Source organism: Ambystoma mexicanum, chromosome 4p (genome assembly GCF_040938575.1).
Source record: "Ambystoma mexicanum isolate Mex_15411 chromosome 4p, UKY_AmexF1_1, whole genome shotgun sequence".
NCBI lineage: Eukaryota > Metazoa > Chordata > Amphibia > Caudata > Ambystomatidae > Ambystoma > Ambystoma mexicanum.
Window position 1 is genome coordinate 221,290,332 of NC_090927.1, and position 24,833 is coordinate 221,315,164.

The 24,833-nt window shown below is 49.3% G+C and overlaps 1 protein-coding gene across 1 annotated transcript in view; it reads right to left on the reverse strand.

Annotated features, from left to right (window-relative positions):
- CTSB (cathepsin B) overlaps nt 1-20,060 on the reverse strand; it is a 116,644-nt gene extending 96,584 nt beyond the window's left edge. Inside the window, exons 1-4 of the mRNA XM_069605737.1 lie at nt 19,798-20,060; nt 7,449-7,581; nt 3,929-4,014; nt 3,106-3,220 (exon numbers count right to left, since the gene is read on the reverse strand). Of these exons, the coding sequence (XP_069461838.1) occupies nt 3,106-3,220; nt 3,929-4,014; nt 7,449-7,571 (324 nt within the window). The 5' untranslated portion in view covers nt 7,572-7,581; nt 19,798-20,060. The remainder of the gene's footprint in view (nt 1-3,105; nt 3,221-3,928; nt 4,015-7,448; nt 7,582-19,797) is intronic.
- Nucleotides 20,061-24,833: the final 4,773 nt, after the last annotated feature.

Consider the following 24,833-nt stretch of genomic DNA (forward strand, 5'->3'; position numbering starts at 1 on the left):
TTTCCCTCATGAATTTGGACACTAAAATCTTTGCCAAGGTGATCGCTAACCGCTTCTTGCCTGTTATGCCACATATGGTGCACGATGACCAGTCAGTTTTCGTGCCCGGAAGATCCACATCCCACAATATCAGAAGGCTTCTTAATGTTATGGCACGTATCAATCAGGATAGTCGCGGTTACCCTAGATGCCCAGAAGGCCTTTGATAAGGTATCCTGGAAGTACTTGTGGTTGGTTCTGGAGACCATGGGCATCGGACCTAAGATGATCGCATACATGAGATTGCTGTACACCTCCCCTGTTGCCATGGTTCAGGTCAATTCCCAAACATCCGCCTTGTTCCCCTTCTTCAGACGCACTCGCCAGGGATGCCCGTTCTCCCCGATCCTGTTCGCACTGGCCATTGAACACATGGCGGACTTTGTCCGGGAGCGCCACTCACGAAAAGGAATACGACTACAGGGCACCCCTGAAATCATCTCGCTCTATGCTGAGGATGTGCTGCTGTTCGTCAGAAACCCAGACCTCCACCTTGACCCTATCCTGCGGGACATCACCCATATTGGTACATATTCTGGTTTCCCCATCAACTATGCCAAATCCAAACTCTTCCCCCTCACGGGCTCCACGCCCCGACCTGCTACGGAATACCCGCTCTGCTGGTCCCCTGACGGGATTAAATATCTGGGAATTCAGGTGTCTGACCAAAGAAGCCCTTTTAGCTGATAATTACCGAGCTGTGGCAAAACTGGCAGAGACCAAGATAACGTGCTGGCGCTCTCTCCCTCCATCACTGGCAGGGACCAATTATCGCTGGTCAAAATGATATTGCTCCCCAAGCTACTGTACACATTCACAAATGTCCCCGTATGGCCCGGCAGGAAATACTTTGCGGACTTGCACAGGTTGTGTGCACAATTTTGTGGCATTCCGGGGCTGTGCGAAAAAAGTGGGCCGCAATGACTCTTCCCTACGAGAGGGGCGGGTTCACTGCTCCCGACCTGCTGCGATATTGGGTCGCGGCGCAGGCACAATTCGCCACCTATTGGTACCCTGGGCTCCCCCTGCGCCCGCATGTCAAGCTAGAATCTCTTGCTGCCTCAGGCACCAATATAATGACACTGATTTTACACAGGCAATATAAACCAGATTCACCCATAGACCCAGTTGGCACCACCTTGATGGCTTGGAGGCAGTTGTTCACCACGGGCACTGAGGACCGCCCGTACTACAAATGGCTCCCCGCCTGGCAATGCCCCAGGCTGGAACCCACGTACGACATAAAATTGGCACGACACTGGCGGACCCTGGGATACCTAGCCCTAACTGACCCAGACGGGCTATTCATAACACCTCAGACTTGGAAGCCGGCCATTCGGGAACACCGAGGGAGCTACTACAATACTATAGACTCCGCGCTGCATTCCGCGATGCTTGGCCTGAATTTCCCCAACAAACCCCCCCCCCCCCCCCCCCCCCCCCCCCGACTCCCCTGAAATCGCCTAGATCGCTAACTCTGGTGGGGCCCGCGGGGTGGTGTCATTATACAAACTCTCCTCAACGGCTGCTCTGCAGCTCTCTCGGGCACGGGACGATTGGTTTTCCGAACTTGGGGAGTTGAACTGTCGTACCAGCTATGGGCGAAAATGTGCTCCCACACTAGCAAGGTCTCCCTGAACTTTCGATATCGCACTATACAGTACAAGCTATTGAATAGGCTATACTGTACTCCCCGCAGGCTCTCCAGGTTCGACCGCTCCGTTCCACGGCTCTGCCCTCGCTGTGGCTCAGATGGCGCAGGCCACCTCCACATGTTCTGGGACTGCCCGCAGCTAACCTCATTCTGGGATGAGATCCTGAAAACTGTCAGAGATTTGCGACTCTGTTATTGAACCTGACCCGCTGGGTGTGCAGTTTGGGGCGTGGGGGAATGAAGGGGCCGGAGGGGCGGCTAGATTCCTAAATGTGTGTTGTGTAATTGCCAAAAAGTGTATTTTACAGAACTGGAAGTGCTCTGTCCCTCCTACCTTCCGGATGTGGCTGAATTTACTGACCTGGTCGCGGAACTATGAGGAGGAATACATCAGCACCCTCCAAGCCCGATCCAAAAACATTTGGACGGCCTTTAACAGCTATCTTAACGGCCTCGACGCCCACTCCTCAATGGGCAGCTCACCGTAACTATTACTGTATTGTACCTCGCCATCGATTGATATGTTGTGCTACATCTTTCATGTCTGTTTCTCACTATTCGTAGATACCACTGTATACTCTCGACCACTTAGATTGTCATCTCACAATTGCTTTACTATGTATGTATGCCGCATGCCTCTGCCAACTAAAATAAAAGTTTTTTTAAAAAAGTCTTACAGTTTCTGGAAAAACTGTCTGGTAGTCATGTAGGTCCCAATATGCTTGGTGCTCAATCTCCTGCTAGAGATTGTTTAGGACATTCGCCCCCTAAACAGCAGGTTTAGAATTTCAACCCACCGGCACATTTTTTAAACTATTGCCACTAAGGGCTGAAATAATTACCTCATAAAATCCAATAACCGTGAGGTCTATGCACGTTGCTAGGAAAAGAGATTGAGACACTGTACACCGAAAAGGTCATAGATTTAGTTAGACTTAAAATATAAAAAAAGCGGGATAAGAAAAAAAAAAAAAGTGTGCAAGTTTCATAAAAGCAAACCGTAGCAAAGTAATCAAACTACAATTCATAAGAGCAAATTGAAACAAAATTAAAATGTAAACAGTCATTCCGTTTTCAACTACTTTAGTCTGCAGTAGGGAACACCAACTAATCGCCACTCTAATTTTCATGCACATGTGGGCAACACTCAAAATACCTTTTAAAACATTTAAAGAAAATATGGTGCATGAAGGGGCTCCACAGGTGGCAGTATACCTGTTGCACAATAGTTTGCTTAGCCCCATTAAATCCATCGAAAACAGCCTGTGTGTGCAGATGCGACTGCCCACATGCCCTCCCACAGACCTTTAGCCCTTGCGAAAGAGGCAAAGAACAATCCCTGCGCAGTGCACATTTAAAGAGCTTAAAGAAATGACCTTTATCAGCAAGCAAGACACTGAAAAAGCACTTACCCAGCAAGAGCCGCAGGAACCCTGATCTCGGATCTCTTGAATAGTCGGGCAATTTGGCCACTGCGCTCGAGAGTCGAAGCTGTCTGGAAGATCCGGCTTCTCAAGAAACCTTTCCCTATGAGGTGCAATTTAGAAAGGAATAGCTTTTATAAACTAAAACACGTTAGGACAGACAGGCCATCTAGAAGCAAACGAGTACACTAATCACATCTAGGGCCAGAGATGCTCAGAATTCCTAAAAGTTAGGTTAAGCATCCCTTAAGGGAAGGAAAAAAATAAAAATTAAAAAAAAAAAAACACAAACACCCAGACAAGCAGGACTTGCCGGGGCAGGGAACGGATATCAGAAGCCAGCTAATTGCAGCAGATGGCAGAACACACAAACTGCTACGCCCTTAGTGTGACGGATTGGGAGGAGGGGGTACTTGCTCACAGGTAAGATAAACCGGGCCATTTCCGCCAAGGAAATCAGCATTTGCCATACACAATTCGCAAACATGTTTCAAGTATATTGTGAAATCATCACCGCAATGGATTTGATTTGCCCCGATGGCATCACCTCCTCACCCTAGAACAGAGTATGTGACAGATGGTGCAATGAGCTCATCCAGCCTGGCAGTTATGGGCATTGCGCAACCAAGACCACAAGGAGGTTTGCAGATTCGCCCTTCCACCCCCCCTCCCCCCCAGAGATTCTGGCACCAAAGTCCATTATACCAGAATGAAGTGGTGTTTGTAACACTCCTGGAATGCCTACAGGACACAAGCAGGCATTTGATGTTACAAATTTGCACAAATAAATTGTAATTAATTTTCTGCTTACCTTGCGTGAAGTTTGTATCCACCCAGAATTGTGCCACACAGTCTCTTCACATAACTTAAATCTGCATTGGGAAAGTTTTGTCCAGCCTGAAATACATTACACAATGTATTTTAAAAATATTCAAAAAACCAAATACATCCCACGCAAACTAGGATTTGAAAAACCATCAGCAACTGTAGTCCAAGGAATATTATATTTAAAGTTTCTGAAAGCTGCTGATCTGATGAACCATAATCCTGAACAAAAATAGATACTATTGAATCAACAATTGCAGAAAAGGCAATCTGGGCGAGTCACCTCAGCGCTCAAAAACGTAGTCCTTTATGCTTTAGAGGAAAGCCTTTCAACTTCGCTTCCACTCAACATCCTTCAAGCAGCCGAACCGCACCCGACTGCCAAGGTCCATTCACCATTGCAAGCTAACCGCACCTTGGTATACACAATAACTTAACAGTAAACCTGTCATCTGGGAGACCCAACCACCTTGGAAAGTCACTGCTCCACCCAAATGACCCGCATTACCTCTGCCACATCACAACAGTACACAGCATTCATAGCAGAAACCTCCAACAAGAGCAGAGACCAAGCAGTGTATCAACACCTTCATCCAGCACCCCTCTCCTGCCCTTATCAGTCGCCCGCACAGTACCCATATCCAAGGCGAGATGCCATGAAAAAAAGTTTTACAGACCCAAAAATTACAAATAAAATAAGAAAAAAAAAAAAAGTCGAGGCCACATTGACAACACCCTACCGCAGGATACCACACCATGACCCATGATGGTCATACGACCAAACACTGGAAGAACTAATCCCCAACACTGAAGACCAGCTCCTACAGAGCAGTCGTCCTAGCTTACATTCTTATCACAGGAAACTCCCCCTTTCCCTCCACACGATCAGTCTCAAGGCATTTCCCACAAAGAAAGGAAACCGGCCAAATCCTACTCTAAAAAAAGAAAGAAAAAATAAACACCACACGTCACCTAGAAAGCTACCACACAATCACCTATTTACCCTTCATTGGTAAGATCAAGACGACGGTCATGCTCCAATTACACAAAAAGATTGCCCCAATATAGTTTACTGCAAAAAGAAGGGCCTGGTGTCAAACCAAGGAAACACTAGGAAATCGAGACAGACAACCCACCCTCCCCCCTCGGACTCCATGGTGAATGGGAACAAGGAATTCTCACTCTTAATCTCAGAGTGCTGAGACCATGCGTCCATGAGCTGAGGAAGGAATTCCAAAGATGGGGCTCTCATTCTAAACCGGCATCTTAACAGCACCTAGACAGAGTTAAGTGCTCCCATCTAGATTGATGTGTTGACATGCCTTCAACAGGATTCAGTACTCCCGGATGCAGAAGGATACACATTAAGTGTACTTGTTGTGTTGCAGTTGTGGAGCACTCATCTGCCACTGGTAAGGCCTTGTAGTAAAGTCCTGGTTTTCAATATCAGCGGATAAAGAGGGCTTATTTTGCTCTATCAGGAACCACTTCTTAACTGAAATACTGATAGGCATACTTATTTGGTAGCTTTTGTTCATATGCATGGCTCCACCATCCTAGATCGAATGAACAGCAGGGTGCCGGCACAGCCATGGTTGGGTAAAGGATTTATGGGAGCAATGGGCTACACATTCAGGGCCCCTTATGCTTGCTAAATCCTAAGGAAAAATCTGCCTGTTCCCATTCACATTGCACACTGAAAGGCCAGAGTTATGCAGCACATTGCCGGAAGCCAGAATTCACTCACACTGGCTGAAGTGTCGCTTGCGAACCGTGACTTCCAAATCTTAGTTTCAGTCACTGTTGCTAGATTGTTAGTCCAGAGCGGTTCCTTATTTGGAAATATATGATCAGGACAGGAAGCTGGTCATTTGAGCAGACATAACAGGGTTTGGCCCATGGCGATTTGACATTTGGCGCATATGGTACCCAACCAGGTCCTTGTGAGGAATTATTTTGCAGCTTTCCCTCCATAGTTCCATGGACCCCCCTAATCTTTTTGCTCCGTTTTTTTCTTTTAAACGGATCTGACTTTGAGCAGGGGGGAGGGGTAAATCCTGCAGCTTCACTTCCCCTACCTTTTGCTCATTTGTTATGGGGAAACAAATCAATCCTTCGGACTAACAGTATTCAGAAACTAGGTTTCCGTTTTTTCACTTTATTATTGCACATGGGGCCATACAATGCTGTGCAGTGGGGATACATTTGTATCGCCCTAGCTTTTAAGATTTGGGATTTTTGGTTACTTTCATATGTGCCCAAAGACAAGCTGGAGGCTTTTTTCATTATGTTGAGTGTGCACATTAGAGTTTACCGCGTGTGGCTTCTAAAAGTGGCTAGGGCCCTACGAGATTTTTGATGGTTCTCTGGCAATATTGCAGTTTGGATCTCTTCCTGCTTTGCCAGGTCAGGAAATCCCTTATAAAGGCCATGCACTTGCCTGGGAAAGCTACTGCTTTCACAAGCTAATGATGCCTTTGTGTGTGGCCCCAGGAATGGGGGCTGTCTGGTCCCATTCCATATCCATGGTGCCAGAGTGGCTAGATGTGGGGCATGAGTGAAACCAATAGTTGTCATGGATTGACAACTACTGGCTAGTTGAATGGTGCTTATCCTGATCATTGCTGGGCTTGAACTTGCTCCCAGCCAGGACTCCACAGCCATTTCTTCAGGACTCCCACAGCCATTTCTTCAGATCAGCAATGGAGCCAAGAATAACTCGAAGAACAGCCAACTAAAGCTCCGAAAACTACTCAGAAAGAGGCCCGGCATCCCTTCCTGTGTTTGGCCCGGTGAAGCCCCGTTAGACTACCTGTTCTCCAAAGGCCCAGAGTGGTGCTTCAGCCCTTACACTAGTGCTACCAGAACAACTAGTCCACACACCTTGGATAATCCTGCATTGCTGATCCTTTAGTGTCCCTGAACCACCTGGTGGTCTGACCAGCTGTCTCATGGGCATCTTCGCCAGATTGTGGCAACAAGTCGCCTCCCCCCCTAATCAGTGTCCCAGCATCAGGGAAATTGGTCCTAGAGAAGCTGCTGTGACCAGAACTTCAACGACTTGTTGCCTATGTGTGGAGACTGTTGCTGGAACTCCCCTTCCTGTGGAGTGTCCTGAAGAGGGCTGCATCAGTGAAACTAACATATGTTCATCAGCAGAGGTTTCATCTTGCTACTGTATTAACCAGAGGTATATCCTTGCACCCGCAGCTCCTGGGCACCTCTCACTGAAACGAACAGCGAGAAATCCAGCTGCCAGCGACCCCCATCAGATCATCTGGGAAAATCAAAGTCAGGGGTTGAGGGGAGTAAATGCATATCCTCTGCACCCCCCCCCCCTCCCATCTCCCTTTCTTTGTGTGTAGAAGGCCTAGAATAAATAATTGCATTTTTATAAATTAACTATTGTGATTACAAGTTATGAACAAGGGACTATGTTTTGGGAACACTAATGGTTTGACAGCCAATTTTAAGTTACTATGCAATAGTGAAACGCCGCCACTCACCTTCCACGTAGTGTTGACCTTGTTTATGTAGTTGATCATGTCAAAAGACAGGGGGGCAAAGTGCGGAATATTGCGGGCACTCGCGAGCACAGCCAGCAAGCATAAAGCCAGTGCTTGCCACATTTTTGTAGACCTGAAAGAAACAACGCGGTTTAGTTTCTTAAACCTCAAAAACCTTTCAACAGCTATAAAACTGGAGAAGTCAACCTTGCTGGGTGTAATGTCAACGCATTCGCCTTATTACATACCCAGAATAGATCAGGGCTGCAACATGTGCACAGGAGCAGAACTATGGCACCCATACGATATGTCAATTATAACGCGCCTGTACACAAGTGTTTCTAGGCGCGACAAGACAGGAAGGTAGAATGAAACAATCCTAATAGGGCTTGTGTCATTCAGATCGTGCAGGTGCAGGAGGTGAGGGGGGGGGGCAGAGGAGATGTGCTGGAGGGGTGGGGGGGTAAGGGTGGTGGGGGCAGTGGTCATGCAAAGAGGGCAACATTGCTCTGAGTGATTGCAGCTGGGGAGCCGGCTCTGGGTAGTGAAGGAGGCAGGGGACTAGGGTTACAGATACAACCCGTGCGCCCAGAGGCAGCACAGGTGCTTACAGGCCATGGAGGAGCCTAATGCCCAAAGGGTTCTGAGGGTAGCCAGGCAACCATACAGCGCAGCAGACAGGGGGGGGGGGTCAGTAAGGGAGAGAAAGAAAGCAGAAGCGAAAAGGAAGGTCTTTAGCTGCTTCCAGAACCTGAGGTTGTCCTGGTAGAGGTTGAGAGGGGCAGGGAGGCCATTCGAGGGAGACACCTGCAGAGGAGAGAGATCTACTCCCACTCTCTGCCTGGAGAAGCATCGGACCATCAGAGAGTTGGAGGTAGCGGAGCAAAGGGCTCGCTACAGTGTTTTGCTATCAAACCGGCCAAAGGCCTCACCTACACAACCAGTTGACACTGTTCCAGTTCAAGTAGAAGTGAAACCAGGGTATTGGTTGAGATGAGCTCTGCCATTACATCACGCATTAAATTAAATGCATTAACAACTAGCAACAATTGGCGGGAGTGTCTTTGCAATCTATGCAGCGCTGAGCAACACGAGACGAACACATTCCGGATTTTTCGGCGGGTGTAGACCAGCATAGACCGTCACTGGGGTGGAGACTCCAGCAGAGGCTGGACAAGAAGCCTGCAGTCGTGGATACACTGGGTTCGATGCTTGCATAGGGAAAGGCGGAAGTTTCCAAGTTTCCCCAACAGGGCCGATTCTACTGGGAAAAATCATTTAAACCAAAAAGCACCAGTGTAGGCTGGCGTTGCTCTTTACTGCTTACATATGCCAAGCTCATGTCATGGTGTAACCAAAAGCCTAAAAGTGCTATGTGGCCGAGTAGCTAGCCAATGTGTAATCGATTCCCTCCCACTATCAAAGTTCAGCAAACCAAGCATCTGCTGGCGTCTGGCAAGAGGAAGCAGCAAGCAGGTGAGGGCAGATTAGGCGTGCACGCCGAATAGTATTGTTACACCGGCAATAGCCAAAACAAATGGCAGTTAAGGCTTTACAAAAATAATCGGAGAAATTAACTGGGAGGGCAAGACTACATGCGGCAAGTCAGTAAAACATACCTAAAAGGGATCACTGCGTGCAGACTACAGGGAGGGTCACAAAAGCAAAAAGGCACCCCTCACTCACGACAGCCCGATGAGTAAGCTGGGCATAGAGTTATAGGTTAGACACTGATGTCCTAAGCCAGGTGTCTACAGCTCTGCAGATGCTTTGGATCAAAACATCTTCGATTTCTCCCCATAGACTATGCTGAGTATTTTGAGACTTCTAGACCAAAACTAGAGCGGGGTGAACCGAGTGAGGTTCAGGCCAGCACCGGTCAAGACTGGAGCTCTTATCACGAGACAACCCCCCGTCCCCCACAATCCCCTGCCTGTGGCACCTCTGCAAAACCAGCTAAACAAACCTCACTTCCTGGACGTGGTGGCTTGTACAGGAGCACTGTTGCCCCAGCATCCTCTACTGCCTCCATTCATCGATTGTGTGGTGTTGGGGCAGTACAGGGAGGTTAAACAATCCTCCCTTCCACAAGCCCCCTTCCTTGCACCACCATCCACAAAATGGCTGCACCAAATTCCACCCACCCCATCAGCCCCTTTCCTTATGCCACCACCCTAAAAGAATACTGGCACAGACCAGTCCTCCCCAGCTTTGCGCACCCATTGCTCTGGATCAGCTCAAATTTGCCCCCCCCCCACATCACCCCCCACCCTGGCTCTCCAGTCTATCTACAAAATCTGGAGAGGTGCAGCTTTCAGACGCTTCCTATAGGCAGTGTTAGGAGGGAGCAAGCGGGCCCTAAGGCGAGGAGTGAGGGAAAAATCCAGCTGAAACGAGGAGGAGTGTGGTCCCACATTCTGGACCAGGGAGGGAAACACCCTGAAGTGATACATGAGCGAGAAAGGATTGAGCGCTCCGAGGCCTCTGGTGCTTTATAAAAAATGAAAGTAAAAAGTAAGAAGTGAAAGTGGGGGCGGATATCGGCCACAAGGGTAAAGCAGGATACTGCTGAGAAATAATCGGAATGTGCACTGCAGCCCACACACCAAGTCTAGGCGTTTAGAGAGCAAGACTGTCAGATCCGGGAAAATCATCATGCTACAGCAAACCTAACCAAAAAGGGGCTGGGGTGAGGTGGGCTTCCCACCTGCTGATCTGTACAACCAATGCTGAACGAGAACTACATTACAAACAAAAACAAAAAAATCCCTTGACTGGCCCAAGTTCCTCCCCATTGATTACGCTATGCTTTGGTCAATCAAATAAAAATGTTTAAAAAAAAAAAAAAAAAAAAAAAAAAAAAACCACACCTTAAGTCAATATTCAATCATTAGCGAGTTACTACCAGACCAGAACAGCCATTGCCTGTCCAACTTTAGCATGCACTTTCAATTATCGACTGCTTGGAAACCACCACAGCAGCACGTGACCAAGTGCGAGGTAACGCTGTTAGCACGTGGAAAGGCTAGTGCTGATAGGCTGTAGTAACAGGGCACTGAGCTTTAGACGTGCAAAGTCCCCAGTTCTATAATTGGGCAAGTCCTCTACCATGGTTCGCTGCAACCTAGATTTAGAAATATATGAAGTCTACATAACAGAACGGATATTGGGGCTCAAGCGAAGGTTCACCGCTAAGTTTTTAAAGTATTGTGCAACTCATAACTGTCCCCAACTGTCCCTACAAGAGCTTTAAAAAACCTGTGGTGTGCAAGAGGAAGTGATTACACACAAAATCTGCCAGCAACCACTTGTTACATGACATCTGATAACAGCTCAACACCCACAGCTTCCTATAGACAAAGATGCAGTGGCTTTTCAGTTTGAGATTGAATCCACCCAGTCTAGGCTGACTGACATTGGAAATAAGCAGGCTTGGAGTGGCCTGTAGGGCAACGCCCGTAGTGCAGGCCCAAGGTACTAGTGTGTGCCAGTTCTTTGGCCGAGTGCCAGTTTGAGGAGTTGCGTTAAAAAAGAAATAGTCTTATTGCTCAAATTGCAGCACATTTTCACCACACACAAAAACAAATCTATTGGTTGCTACTCAATCACCAATAGAACAAATTACCATCTGCGGCTGGGAGCCACTTGTGTCCCAGACAACTTTATGCCCCAATCAGACACCGTCAATAAGTCACTCGGCTGCAAAAATGCCAAAGGTCACTCCATGTTTCACAGAATTCAAACATTGCAGTGCACTGCCCAACACTCAGCAACAAAAAAGCTAGATTAGTTCCAATAAACAAAAAAGCGTATGCACAAAAGGGGTCACCTGGCTGAACCTCCAACATTAGCCATGCCCCCAAATATCTCTCCACTATGAGGAGGGGTGGAGGCGGGATCACCAAGTGTAATGTGTCAGGGGCTTCACTTTCAAGAGGAGGCCTGTTAAAGAACACTGTTCCAATTGGGGTGCCGTCTCAAATTAAGGGTAAGGGTGGGTGGGAAGCCACATTCACAGTAGAGGATGAGTCGAGCACGTTGCTATGTGGTGCCCCGTTTTGAAGGGCCTGCTTCCATCTCCCATATCAGTGTGGCACCCGTGCAGGTTCTGTACTGGTGGCATTTGTACCCCAGGGTGCAGGCATGGTCACCATGGACTCAGGTCCTAGAGACCTGCATCTCCCTCTACAGCAGATACCAGTAAGCTCAGTAAGCTGCATTGAAAAAGATCTGCCAATGACCCAGAGGAGCTTATTCTGCCCCGCCAAGTGACTGCACGTGGACACGCACGTTGCCAAACACCCAGATAAATTGAGGTATTCTCGACTATTGGATCACGGTTTGTTTTGTAGCCAATTTCTACACAACCGCAGATGCTGCCCGAACATTTTGGTGCCAAGACATCTTCAGTGCCGTAGACCATTCCCATCTAGTTATTCCATACCACATGGCGCTCTCACCTCAGCACCCTTACCTAAACCTAAACAAATAACACGTTTCTGCTTCTCCAAGGTATCCACCATTGAAGTTGAAAAGGTTATCCTGGGACTCAAACCGTCCAACTGTAAAGGCGATCAATGCCCTGCCCAACTAATTAAAGATGCTGCGAGAGAATTTTCGCCATTCATAACCAAACTCCTCAACTCATCCTTCACCACCGGCACTGTACCGAATAACCTGAAAGAGTCGTGGGTCCTGCCACTCCAAAAGAAGCAAACCCTCGACCCGGCCATTCCCACCAATTTTAGGCCTATCACGACCGTGCCCTTTCTCCTAAAAATTTTAGACAAAGTGGCATACATGCAAATACAAAACTTCCTTGAATCCAACCACCTGCTCGGAACCCGCCAATCTGGATTCCGCCCACAGCATGGTACCGAGACTGCCCTTATCGATCTCAAGGCCCAAATAGATCAATGAAGGGACAATGGCCAAGCAGCCTTACTCCTCCTGCTAGACCTCTCAGCAGCCTTCGACTTAGTCGACCATACAGTCTTATGCAGCCACCTAGACTCGGCTGCTCACTTCTCCAAAGAGGCCATAATATGGATCAAATCCTTCTCGAGTAACCGCACCATGAGAGTCTTCTCTCCATCAGCCTCAGCTGACCCGATCCCCATAACGTGTGGCGTGCCCCAGGGATCCTGTGTTTCACCAACCCTCTATAACATATTCACAAAGCCACTTTGACGAAATGGATCATTTGGGTATCGCCTACACCAACTATGCAGACGATACCCAGATCCTCCTTCCGCTTTCAGGCGATTACGTCGTGGACCTGGTTTTAGTGAATAAAATCTACAGCATCGTTCAGGCATGGATGGCCACTCATGGATTATGCCTGAACGACGACAAAACCGAGCTCATAATCCTAGGCACCCCGACTCACATAACTAAACTTAACCCCGACTATGCAAGCTTCATCATAGACGGTAATAATATCAAGGTGGCAAAGGAAGTCAAGACCCTAGGTTTCTACCTTGACGCCACTTTAAACTTTGTCAAGCAAGTCAATTCCCTAGCCTCATCGACGGCATATACTTGCAAACTCAGAGCCAGCAAACAATTCCTCCCCACAGACAGCTGCATCACACTTGCCAGAGCCCTCATACTGTCCAAACTGGACTATTGTAATGGTCTCTACATTGGGGCTAACAAACAGACCATCCACAAAATACAGGTCCTCCAGAATAATGCCCTTAGAGCTGCTCTCAAGATAAACTCGAAAGAGCATATCTCCTCTATAAAAAGAGAATATAAATGGCTATCCACTCAGGACAAAATCCAACTTAAAATTGCCTCCCTTACTCACAAGTGTCTTAACATGGCACCACCCTACCTCATGGACAGGATACACCCGAGAACCTCATCTAGACCTACAAGAATGGCCAATGCGAACTGCCTTCATGTCCCTCGCTTTAAACATACCACACTTTTGGAGGACATAGCTTCACAGTCAAAGCAGCTCAGCTGTGGAACTCATTACCACATGACATTAGAGAACCCCAGCCCTTCCAATTCAGGCAGAATTTGACCAAGTGGCTGCGAGCCAATGACAACTAATTACTCTGACCTACTGGACCCGACTGTCCTCACTGGCGATCCACCTGCATGCCCCCAGTACCATTACCTCGGTCGGTATTTACACCAATGTATATTACTGTATATGTCCTTTATAGCCTCACCTGTATCACCTGCTTGCTGGACCTAGTTCCTGCCTTGTACATATTTTGTTTATTGTATACTGTATTATGACCACGCACATGTAACTGTACATATTTTTTTTATCTATTGCATACTGTACTATGACCATGCAGATGTACCTGCAACGAAGTTGAGCATATTCTCCAGTTCCATGTTGCTTGCCAAGGCCTGCCTTTCCCACTGTGCCAATACATCATAATCCGTGCTCCTGGCAGCTGCTCCCATTTGCCAAGCCCCTGCAATCTGTGGGGGGGCAGGGGAGGGGGCAGACGGAACGTGGGACTTCCTACTGCTCCCATGTCCCTAGTTCGGACAGAGCGCAGGGCACTCCCCCAGTAGCCACCTGCACCCGTCCAAACCCATTCACTGTTCAGATTCTTCTGAAACACCTGGGACCCTCCTGCCCACAAATCCAGCTCACATATGCTGGACATCACGCATGGCAGGGTGAAAAATTGGCAGTAGCCATTGGCTATTGATATAGGACTCTTGATGAGTAAGAAATGGCGTCATATGTACCGAATGGAGGTGCCAGTGACCTATGGCTGGCTAGTAGCTTGCACCCTCTGCATGGTGCACAGAATAGCGCCTGCTTTGCGGACAGTGGCCTTAACCTGCAGCAAATTTGGCAACTCAATCTACCGGCAGGAATTGATCAGGCATTTCAAGAGACTGTGGCAAGCTATGTAGCATTTAACATCCACCGAGATGAAAACTATTACTACATGAACAATAGTGCTTCAGCGCTCTACTAAATGTGCTTCTCTATACAGCTCCCTGCCCCCCATAAAGTAGTTAATAGGGCATAAAAGTAGCCCACGGTAGATGCAGTTGTCCGAGTTACAAGTAGGAGTTACCATGCTCCCGGGAACTTTGCTCCCCTATCAAAGTTTAAAAAATAAGGATTTCGATTTAGAGTGTGTATACGGCTATGATTGCACCAATGGTTCTATGGAGCAGAATTGGCTGCTGGTTAAGCAAGAGGGTCTTAAAAAGCACCAATGCTAAGGCTCTTCCATCTGGATAAGTCCAGTGGCTAGGCTGGTTTGCCTGTGTAAAATTGTTCCACTGGGTGGACTATATGGCAAAGTCCATTTTTACTTCATCCATGCATCAAAAATGGAGCATGGAGAAGAACGGATGCAGCTGCTGCCCCCTCCCCCCACGCAAGTGCTGCACGGGTGCAGCGAGCAGTCACTGTCCTCTGGCTCCCAGAAGGCACCCGGTGGCGAGTGCGCACAGCACCCGATGGCAATGGGATGCCACGAAGAATTCAAAAGATCTTCCGGTTCATGGCAGGGAGGACCGCACCCCAAGACAGCACTGTTGTGGATAAAGGATGCTCCCAGGTTTGCAGCGCCCCAATTGAGCCCTGTAAGGGACAATGACTCCCGGGCTCAGTGGAGACAGTGGCAGCAAACGAGATACCTGGAGTCGGCTAGCCCCTCCCTCCAGCCCTGTGGGTACCAGGGCATGTAGCCCAGTGTTCACAGCTCACACTAGGCCACTGCTGGTATATGCAGCTCAGCTATAGAGGACCCTCCTGCTCATAGTATCTGCTCACAGTCAGAGGTCCTGCATGTCCTGGCTCTCTCGCTCACCAGCTATTGAGGGCAATTATTGAATCATGTAGTCCTCTCCACTTAAAACATTACACTGATCAGTTCATTCCTTGGGCAGGGGATACCACAATTCCATGTGACCCTTTAGGAGTTGGATTATTTTTAAGCAGCACAAAACAGTGTCTAGGCCTTCATTTCCCCATGTGGGAGAGCAACATACAAATCTGGGCCCCAATTGGGACAGAGGCTACACTTATGGACTACTCATTGACAGAGCCCCTCACAATGAACGGTTCCGTTTTAGGATTGTAAAGCAACCTCAACATCCTAGTTGTCCAAGTACAAATTGAAGTGGTAGAATTTGTCAGTACATCTAGAAGATCCCCCTCCACCCCCTGAGAGAAAGTGGCTTAAATATCCTTGCATTTGCTGTGCAGCCAGGCAAGACTCCTCCAGTGCCTTCAAGCTGCGTTACGCCTCTCCACGGGATCTAGTGTTGCACGCCTGATCAGAGTTCCAGTAACAAGACTCCACTAAAGCAAATTCCAACCACTCAAGCTGAAACACCAAGACACTCAAATCATTCTGCATTGTATGGTTTCCCCAGAACATTAAATACATTTTTCTTTAAAAATAGGAAGACTGATCTATGTAGTGAGTAACATCTCCAGAATTACTATTAGCTTTGTAATGCCCATCCCAAATAATTATTGCATGCATTCAACTAGTTACATACCCGACACTATACTGGCTGGGGCGGATTAGGAATGATGTTGCGCTTCATGTTACACTGAAATGTTTTAACATCAAATTCGAGGTGGCGAGTGAGCAAGTAGGTTTCGTCAATTTTCCCGTTAGAAGAAAATGCTATAGATTCAGTGAAATTAGTAATTGGGTTTCTTTTTGATCCCAATTCCAGCAAACTCTTACTTAACGGCAACAAAGCGTATCTCAACTTGACATTCAGAAGTTACACAGGCCAACCAAACAGGATTCTGCCAGGGAGTGGGTGTTGGAAGGAGAAGCTGAGGCAACCGGAAGACTGTAATGATACCTGGGAGAGAAGAGGTCGAGGACTGAGGAATCTGCCAGGGTAGGTGCTTTGTGCTGAGGCTGGAGGGAGGGGGGGGGGGGAGAACAGACACCACCCACATTTTAGATATTTGAATATCACCCAGTCCTGCTGGCCTTCCAAAGGTACTAGCCGAAAATGCGCTTTACCACACAGACCCAAATACACCACCCCCCTTAGAAAATCACATCCCCAATTGGTCTGGATGAACCTTGCTTTTTATCCTTCACTGACTCACCTTTTCTGCCTTTCCTTTTTATGTAGCGTTTCTAGCCGCCCACTGGGTTGCTTCCTCTCCCCAATTCAGTCACTACCAGTGTGTGACCATTGCGATAGGCACTCCCCCATCCGTTCCACTAGTCTCCACTTGTCAACCATTTCCCTTCTCTCCCCCGCCACCCCTCACAGTCCTCCCCCCCCCCCGAATTCCCTGTTCTCTCATACAACTCCTTTTCACCCAACCCCCTTCCTTTCATCCGTGTTCTCCTCCATCACACCCTCTTTGGATACAACTCCTTGGTCTTGGGGTATCCAAGCACTGACTTGCAGCTTCCTCGCCTGGAGCTGTGGTTTTCCTGTTCCCAACCTGAAAGCTACTGTACATTAATAGGGGAGAAGTCGTGAAGACTACCACCAAGGCTACATTGCTCCAGAGCCACCTGATCTAATGTAAAGTAGCTCAGACTCTACTGATACACTGTGTGGAGCATAATACTGCACTGGTACGAAGGCCCTTTTATGTAGACTCTTGGATCGCACAGTTCCCTCTATGCTAGGGGGAGGGGTCAAGGATCTCACTTGGTTCTGGGGCAGGGGAGAAGAACTGGTTTGCTCAAAGTCGAATGTACCACACAAGCCCCATACAGTGGGCTTAACTATTAAAGCAAATGCACGGGGGGTAGGGGCATAGGTTGCCAAATTTGAGTTAAAAACAGTGTTCTTAAACAATCATTTACTACTTTTTTATTGCAAGACGGTGCGTCAGTCATTTTTTTCGAAAAAATAATGTCGAGAAAATAAAGGTCGAATTCCTTTTTTTAAATTATATATTTATTTTGGGGTCCGGGAATAAAAAAAAATGGGTAAGACAAACCCCCCCCCATTTCGAATAAAAAATGTATTAAAAAAAATTTCGACATTTTTGAATTCGAAAAAATGACTATGAACCTTGCAAGACATTATGCCTAGCCCTTTTAAAACTGCACATATGATGCAAAGGCACAAACTATGCCACAGAGGCTTCACATGCCCGATATGACAAACTTTAGTGACCGATTAACTGTAGGCCAGGCAACGTTTTATGACTTGGAGGGCCAGAAATAACGTCCCAAATGGCTACCTTTGCCCACATTGTTGTGCGCCTCTGTTCTAGGGCATCATCCAGAGATTGTAGAGTGTTTGCTGCCGGAGTCCTTTGGGACACCATTGCTTTTATTAAGCTATGGGAACGCGGAAGACAGTTCGAAGTGCCTGGCTGGGCGGCAAGGGGACACAGAGCTCCCCTCACCACAGCTAGACCTAGTTTTTATTACCCTGTTTATGTGGCAAGTTCTATTGAATATGCATGCAATATGGCAACACAAATTCATATCTCGTAACTTTGACAACAGTGTCCATGCAATGTAGCATACAGTTAACTTGCCATGCTTACCACACATGGATTTAAAGTATTGGAGAGCCCTCATTTACAATACAATACTCAAGGGTGAGCACAAGGAAAGGGGCGAATGCTCGTACAGGAAGAAGTAGGGGATAACGTGCATACTCAGACCCAAACTGCTACTAAACTAGCAGTGAGACAATCAAAGGCTTAACAGGAACGTGCAAACAGGCAGAGCAGAAAATGTGTACTATGCATTGGCTAGTGATAATGGACCCGACAAGCAATACATGGATTTGCTGTTTGTAGAATGAATGAGGGAAGTGGCTTGCAACTACGCATTTTTCCGACAGGTGTACCTCCTTCTCAGTTTGGGGGTAGCACCAGCCAAAAGGTAGTCAGGTGGCGTGTGAGAGGACACTGGAGCAACACAGTACGGGGTACCAAAACTAAAGCACATCCAACCAAGGTTCTTTAAATAGGCTCTTTAAGTGAACCAACAATCCACACAACTAATAGTACAGGAAGGAAAAGCACAGAAGCAGATGGGGCCACTATGGGTTTGTGGGTGGCTCAGGCCAACATTTCAGCAGCAAATAATTGTATGGACCACATGGATATAGACATGCAGATGTTAATTAACAGGAAGAAATGTGAACATTAAGTTGCTACTCCCTGAATGAGGGCACTGTTTGATGCCCACACACCTTGTAGCACTCAGTGAGGCATCTCTTCGTAAATTAGATGGGAGTTTACGCGTTAAAAACAGGTTTTGCTTTGAATTTTTTGTTATACGTGAGCAACTTTTAGAACTGTTTACTTTCACTTTATTGGCATTGTGTACTAATATAATTAGTGATAAATGGGCGAGGTCTTCCAAAGAAACGTAAGATCCGTTCTGTACAGTGTGATAATTAAAATGTCCTTTAGATTAGGGAGATTTTAGTTTTATTTGTGGGCTACAAACCCCCCGCACCCCACCATCTAATCATCTGCAGGGAAATCCCAGTTTTAATTCCCACTCCCCACCCCCTCGCGCTAGCTGCGTCTTACATGCATAAAACACACGAGCAAGAGACTGCTGTGGCAAACGCAACCGAAACAACTCGGGTGGCTCCATGACCTGTTCCCAAAGGTGACCTAGTTAAGAACAGAGACCTCACAGTAAATGAGCTGCTGCTCTGCTGACTCGCACCAAAATCATCACTTGGCGTCTGCCGAGGATTTACCGGTTTGACGCTGGGTAGACTTGGATGCCACCTCTCTCCCGAGGACAGACAGAACGTGGGCATTACGCAATGCAAAGTAAAACGGGAACAGCTAAATGGAACGAGGAAGTGCACCGTGAAGAAGGCAACAGAAAACCGGGCGCATGGTGCCCAATGCGCAGAGCAAAAAGGGATCCAGGCTCTGGGGGGGGAAACGCCCTTGTGCCATCGCGGCCACCTACTGCCAGCCGGGACTGTCTGGCCGACAAAGCAGTGCATGTTAGGGGTTAACGTAGCCTACCAGGGCTGCTGGCTGATAAACAAGCCTGGCAAGCGCCAGCATGTACAGGGTTACCGATATGAGTCAACCATGGCTAAAGATGCCCCACCTCGAGCAAGTAGATAAAAACCGCACTTTTGCATGGCAGCGGCTGGCAACTATCGAGTTAACAAAGTGTTCCATTCGGACTCCTAAATCTTAAGGTTTTACCTAATTAAGTAAGAGTTCCCTTGGCTGTCCTCCACACAGCAGCTCCTCATAAAAGGCCAGCTTAGAGCAATAACAAAGTGACCTTATACCTGGACTTAAAGTACCTGGGCCTTGAAGAGTAACGAGCAAATGTAACCCTGGACCGAGCCGTCGGGTGCTAGGCTCAGTCTATGAAGGGGATGGGAAGTCCACGCGCTTGCCCTGTGCCCTCACCTGCTTGTTTCTGTCCCGGATGGAACGTTCGCCGGGAGTCTCTGCCTGGGCCGTCCGCGCGCGAGCGTTCCAACTCCGCCGGCCTTATAACAGGGTGCTGACGGCGCTACTCGGAGCCCCGGCACAAATCCACACACGGCAGCTGACTGGCGTCACGTGACCGTGTTCCAGGGGTAAACACCGCGTGACTCGGCCCAGCCTAGCCCGGCCCACAGCCGAGTAGGGAAGAAGGGCGCGCGCGACCAGGCTGCGCGTGTGCCCGGTGCATGTATTGAACACAGATGTGGGGCTTTCCACCACTGTCCGCTGCAGAAGTAGAAACTCAAACGGAGTGACTGAGTCGCTTCGTTTTGGTTTATGGTCGCATGCTGGATGTAATACGAATGCTAACATTCGGGGGAGTCTCCAGCACATGGCATGGGCATATCATCCCCTACCCCCCTCCCCCATCAACATTTTGGTTACATTAGTGCGGATGGCATTTTAACGCACATACATAGCACGCAATAGATAGAAAAACTAGAATATTAGGCATGCCGGACGTTGATCTGTTATGATCGGTCCAGGCTTTCAGAAAAAGTCATGCACATCTAATATTATATATTCACACCAACTGAAGTGACTTAACAGAAAGGGGGTCCTGGAGGTGTTGGGAGTCCCTGGTGACCCCCATTCACGATGCCCGTAAGCCATAGCTCTCAACCATTTGTGTTGCAAAAGCGAGTGAAATCACCCGATTTTGTTTTTGGTGGGTGAGATGCCCATTGGAATGAATGGGCGTGCAGGAGGCTTGGCGGGTGAGTCAGCCCTTTACAAGGCGGGTGACACCCGCCAAAAGCGTGTGAGTTGAGAGCTATGCCGTAAGCCCCCAACACTAACAGACTGACACCGACACGTCTCCTCTGCTCCGGCTCCCAGTTGCACTGCCGCGGGCGGGAACACCCCCTTTATTTATAATGCATGCGCGTCCCTTAAAGGGCCAACACCACACTCCTCCTTTTCCATGAGGACAAACAACAATGCTTCACTAGTCTACAACACCAACAACTAACACTTCAACATTAACGTCAAATCCCCCAAACACCCCTTTATTCAAAACCACCGTGGATCCCCTTAATTAACATTATGGGCCCACGGGCCACTCATGAAACATGTCCCAATACATAATCGCTGAGGTAAGCGGGTTTCCCTCGCCCAGCCCTCTTGGGTTACTTCCCGCTTACCTCTGGCACGGGCAGTCCATCCGGTGGCCCTCCCCGGGTGAGGGATGCAGGCATTGAGGGTTGGCCTCTCCCATCGTCAGGCACTTCCATCGGGTCCGGTTGGAGGGGAGGCTCAGTTCTGGGGTCCCCTAGCTTCTTAAAGAAGCTCACATTCCGGGTGACGGCCGACCTCCCGTCCGAGGCCGTCACCATGGATCCCTTGAGAGCCACCACATCAAGTGGCTTAGGTTCGTAAGGGAGAGAGAGCTCCCATGGGGATGTCTGTTCCTAATGAGCACCTCATCTTCCGGCTCCAGTCGCTGCGGGCAGAGTCCTCTCCTGGCATTCTCCTGTTCGATCCGCAGCCGGCGGTCCATCTCTACCTTCTGATCATCAATCACCCCGGGCTCCTTCTCCCCCACCTCCGGCAGCAGCCCTCGGGGGCACCGTTTGAACTGGGCTTTAGCCGACACCACTCCTGTAGATGCATGGGGGTAGTGCGGTACACACGCAAGAACTGGTAGAGGCCCCTCTGGCCTTGGGCTATCCTGAAGGTTTTGTTTAGTGTCCTCATCAGTCTCTCTGCCTCGCCATTCGCCCGCGGCCAGAGTGGGGTGATCTTCCTATGTTGTACCCCATACCTGTCCATCAGCTCCGAGAATCGCTCGCTTTGGAATGGCGCCCCGTTGTCGGAGCACAGGGTGTGGTGGAATCCGTGTGCGGCGAACACTTTCGCAATGGCCACCACCACATGTTCAAAGGCCACCGAGTCCACAAACTCTACCTCTGGATATCGAGAGCACTTGTCCACGATTACCAGGAAGTGGGTGCCCAGCATGGTGGATCCAAAGTTTGCATGTACCTCTTCCCAGAGCCGCGTGCCCCGGGGCATTGCCTCAATCGCTGGCTCTCTTTGCAGAGGGGACGCCGCCTGACACCAGACACAGGCAGCCACAAAGTCGTCAACCTTCCGCTCCAACTCTGGGAACCACACCTTGAGGCATAGCCGGGCCTTGTTCTTCGCGGTGCCTTGGTGTCCATGGTGGGCCAGAGTGATCACTTCCTTGATCTTGGAGTCGGACACAACTATCCGGTCGCCTGTCAGCAAAAGACCAGAAGCCGAGAACGACAACTCCTCCCTCACCTTCCACAGCTGCTCCAGCCCTATCTTGGCTTCATGTTTGCCTGGCCAGGGACTCCAGCACAGTCTTCCATGGCGTGTTTCAAGATTTGGAAGCACTCATCACCCACTGCCGCTGCCTCCAGATCTTTGAGTGGCATGGCATTGAGGGCAGCCGCCTCCACCACCATGCAAACGTGATCGTCCGCCTCTTCAGCACATGTGTCCTGCTCCACCCCGCCTTTCACGCCTGAATGCCTGGACAGATAGTCCGCTGCATTGTTCACCCCTGGCCGATAAACGAGAGTAACCCCGTATTCCAGGAGGGCAAGCATCCATCGCTCTATCCTCACCGGTGTTCTGGATGAGGACCCCGCCAGAATGGGAAGCAGGGGCTTGTGGTCCGTTACGACAGTCCCTGGGGGGCCCAGGACATAGAGCCTGAAATGCCTGCAGCCCCATAGCACCGCCAAAGCCTCACGTTCGATTTGTGAGTACCGCTGTTCGGTGTCGGACAGCGCTTTACTGGTGTAAGCCACTGGGCGGACACTGCCATCCCGATCGACTTGTGTCAACACGGCCCCCAGGCCAAAAGGGCTGGCGTCCACGATGATTTCTGAGGGCGGGGTGGGGTCGAAAAACGCCATGGTATCTTCATCCGTGAGCACGCTCTTGATATCTTCGAAGGCCACCTCCTCGAGGGGGCCCCGATGCCAGGTGGTTTCTGGGGGCAAGGTTCTGAATGAAACGTCCACAGTAAGTTACCATACCAAGAAAGCTCCTCACATCAGACACCGACTCATGCGATTGGGCCTTCCTAATGTCCTGAACCTTTCTTGGATCTGCCGACACACCTCCCTCCTTGAAGACGAAACCAAAGAATTCAATGGATTGTTGCAGGAACTCACATTTTTCCCTGTAGAGCGTGAGGCCAAGCGATTGAAGTCTTTCAAAGGTCCTTGCCAGCTTGCGCAGGTGATCCACCTCAGTTCTGGCAAACACTAGGATATCATCACTAATGTTTAAGACGCCCTCCAGGTCAGCGAGGGCGCCTCAGATGATGTTCTGAAACACCTCCGCTGCCGATGACACACCAAAACTGAGTCTCTTATAGCGGTAGAGTCCGCAGTGGGTGGTTAACGTGGTTATATATCTCGACTCTGGGTGCAGGGCGACCTGATGGTAGCCGACCCGGAGGTCCAGTTTGGAGAAAAACCGAGCACCCTGCACCTCCGCAATGATGTCGTCGATGGTTGGGGTGAGGTGTCTCTCCCGCTTGATGGCCTTGTTGGGTAGCCTCATGTCGACACATATGCAGACTGAGTCAGGTTGCTTAGGCTTTCTTGCCACAACAATTGGGGATACCCACGGAGTCGGACCCTCCACCTTCTCAATGATGTCTAAGTTCACGAGATTGTCCAACTCTTTGTCTACCTGCTCCCGAAGATGAAAAGGCACCCTCCGATGTTTCAGGGCTATGGGCTGCACAGATTCGTCGATGTGCAGCCGCATTGGGTCATCAGCCATTTGTCCAATTCCGTGGAACAGAGTGGAATATTTGTCCAGGAGATCATTGATGTCTTCGAGATATACGGAATAGGCAAAGCTGACAATGCTGAGGGCCTCTGCTGCAGCGCAACTCAGGAGAGTATTCGTGCTCACCGGTGTGACGTAGAAGCGGACGGTGATTTGCGAGCCATCATGTTCCACTTTCGCTACAAAGGCACCGTCCAGCGGGATGGGTTCTGAGCCCCCAAAAGCAAAGATACGGGCCTTTGGGCTGACGGACCCTGGAGGCGTGTCCATTGCATCATAATGTCCACGGGCCATCACATTGACTGAGGCACCCGTGTCTACGAGTACTGGGACCGGTGACTTGTTAACCTCCACCACACACCTGGGCTGGCATCTGTTCTTTGATTTGAGGACCCCTACACTCGACACAAAGAAGATGTTCTCTTCCTCCTCCTCTTCTTCCTTTTCAGCTGGGGCACCCTCCTCGCCCTGGTCGACCTGGGCCACGTTCGGGGGGCGATTCTGATGAAGGAATCCGGACCGAACCGGGCCTCTGGGCACCATCACAGGCAGGGCTGCCTTGCACACCCGGGAATAGTGATGCGCGAGACCACACCTTCCACAAGTTCTTCCAGCCATGGGACACTCAGCAGGGTGGGGTAAGTCATATCCACACTTCTGACACGACTCACCAGCTCTTCCGCCCCTGTCACGGAGGCCAGATCCAGGTCTTCTGACACCTCTGCCACCCCGCCACATGGCACATACCTCCTCAGTCTTCACCAGGCGTGAGCCAGCCTCCATCCTGGACGCCCGGGCTTTGGACACTTCATGGCAGCGTCCTAGCTCGAGAATGCGAGCGAGCGTGATACCTGGTTCTCTCAACACCTGTCGTCTCAGCTTGCCAGAGGAGCATGCCTGAATGAGCATAGTCCGGATCATGTCTTCCGCATCACCCCATGCACATGCTATCGATAGTGCCGACAACATCACAAACCTCTCATAGTCAGCATTGGCGAGAGGCAGAAAATGAGCCTGAAGAGCAGTCTTTGCAGCTGCATAGGTGCCGTCAGCTGTGTGGAGTGTTTCAAAAATTTCCTGCACGGCAGGTCCAGCTGCATACAGCATGGTGGCAAGCTTGCTGTCATCGTCCATTTCCATTGTGGCCCTGAAGTACATGTCTAGACGCTCCACCCACC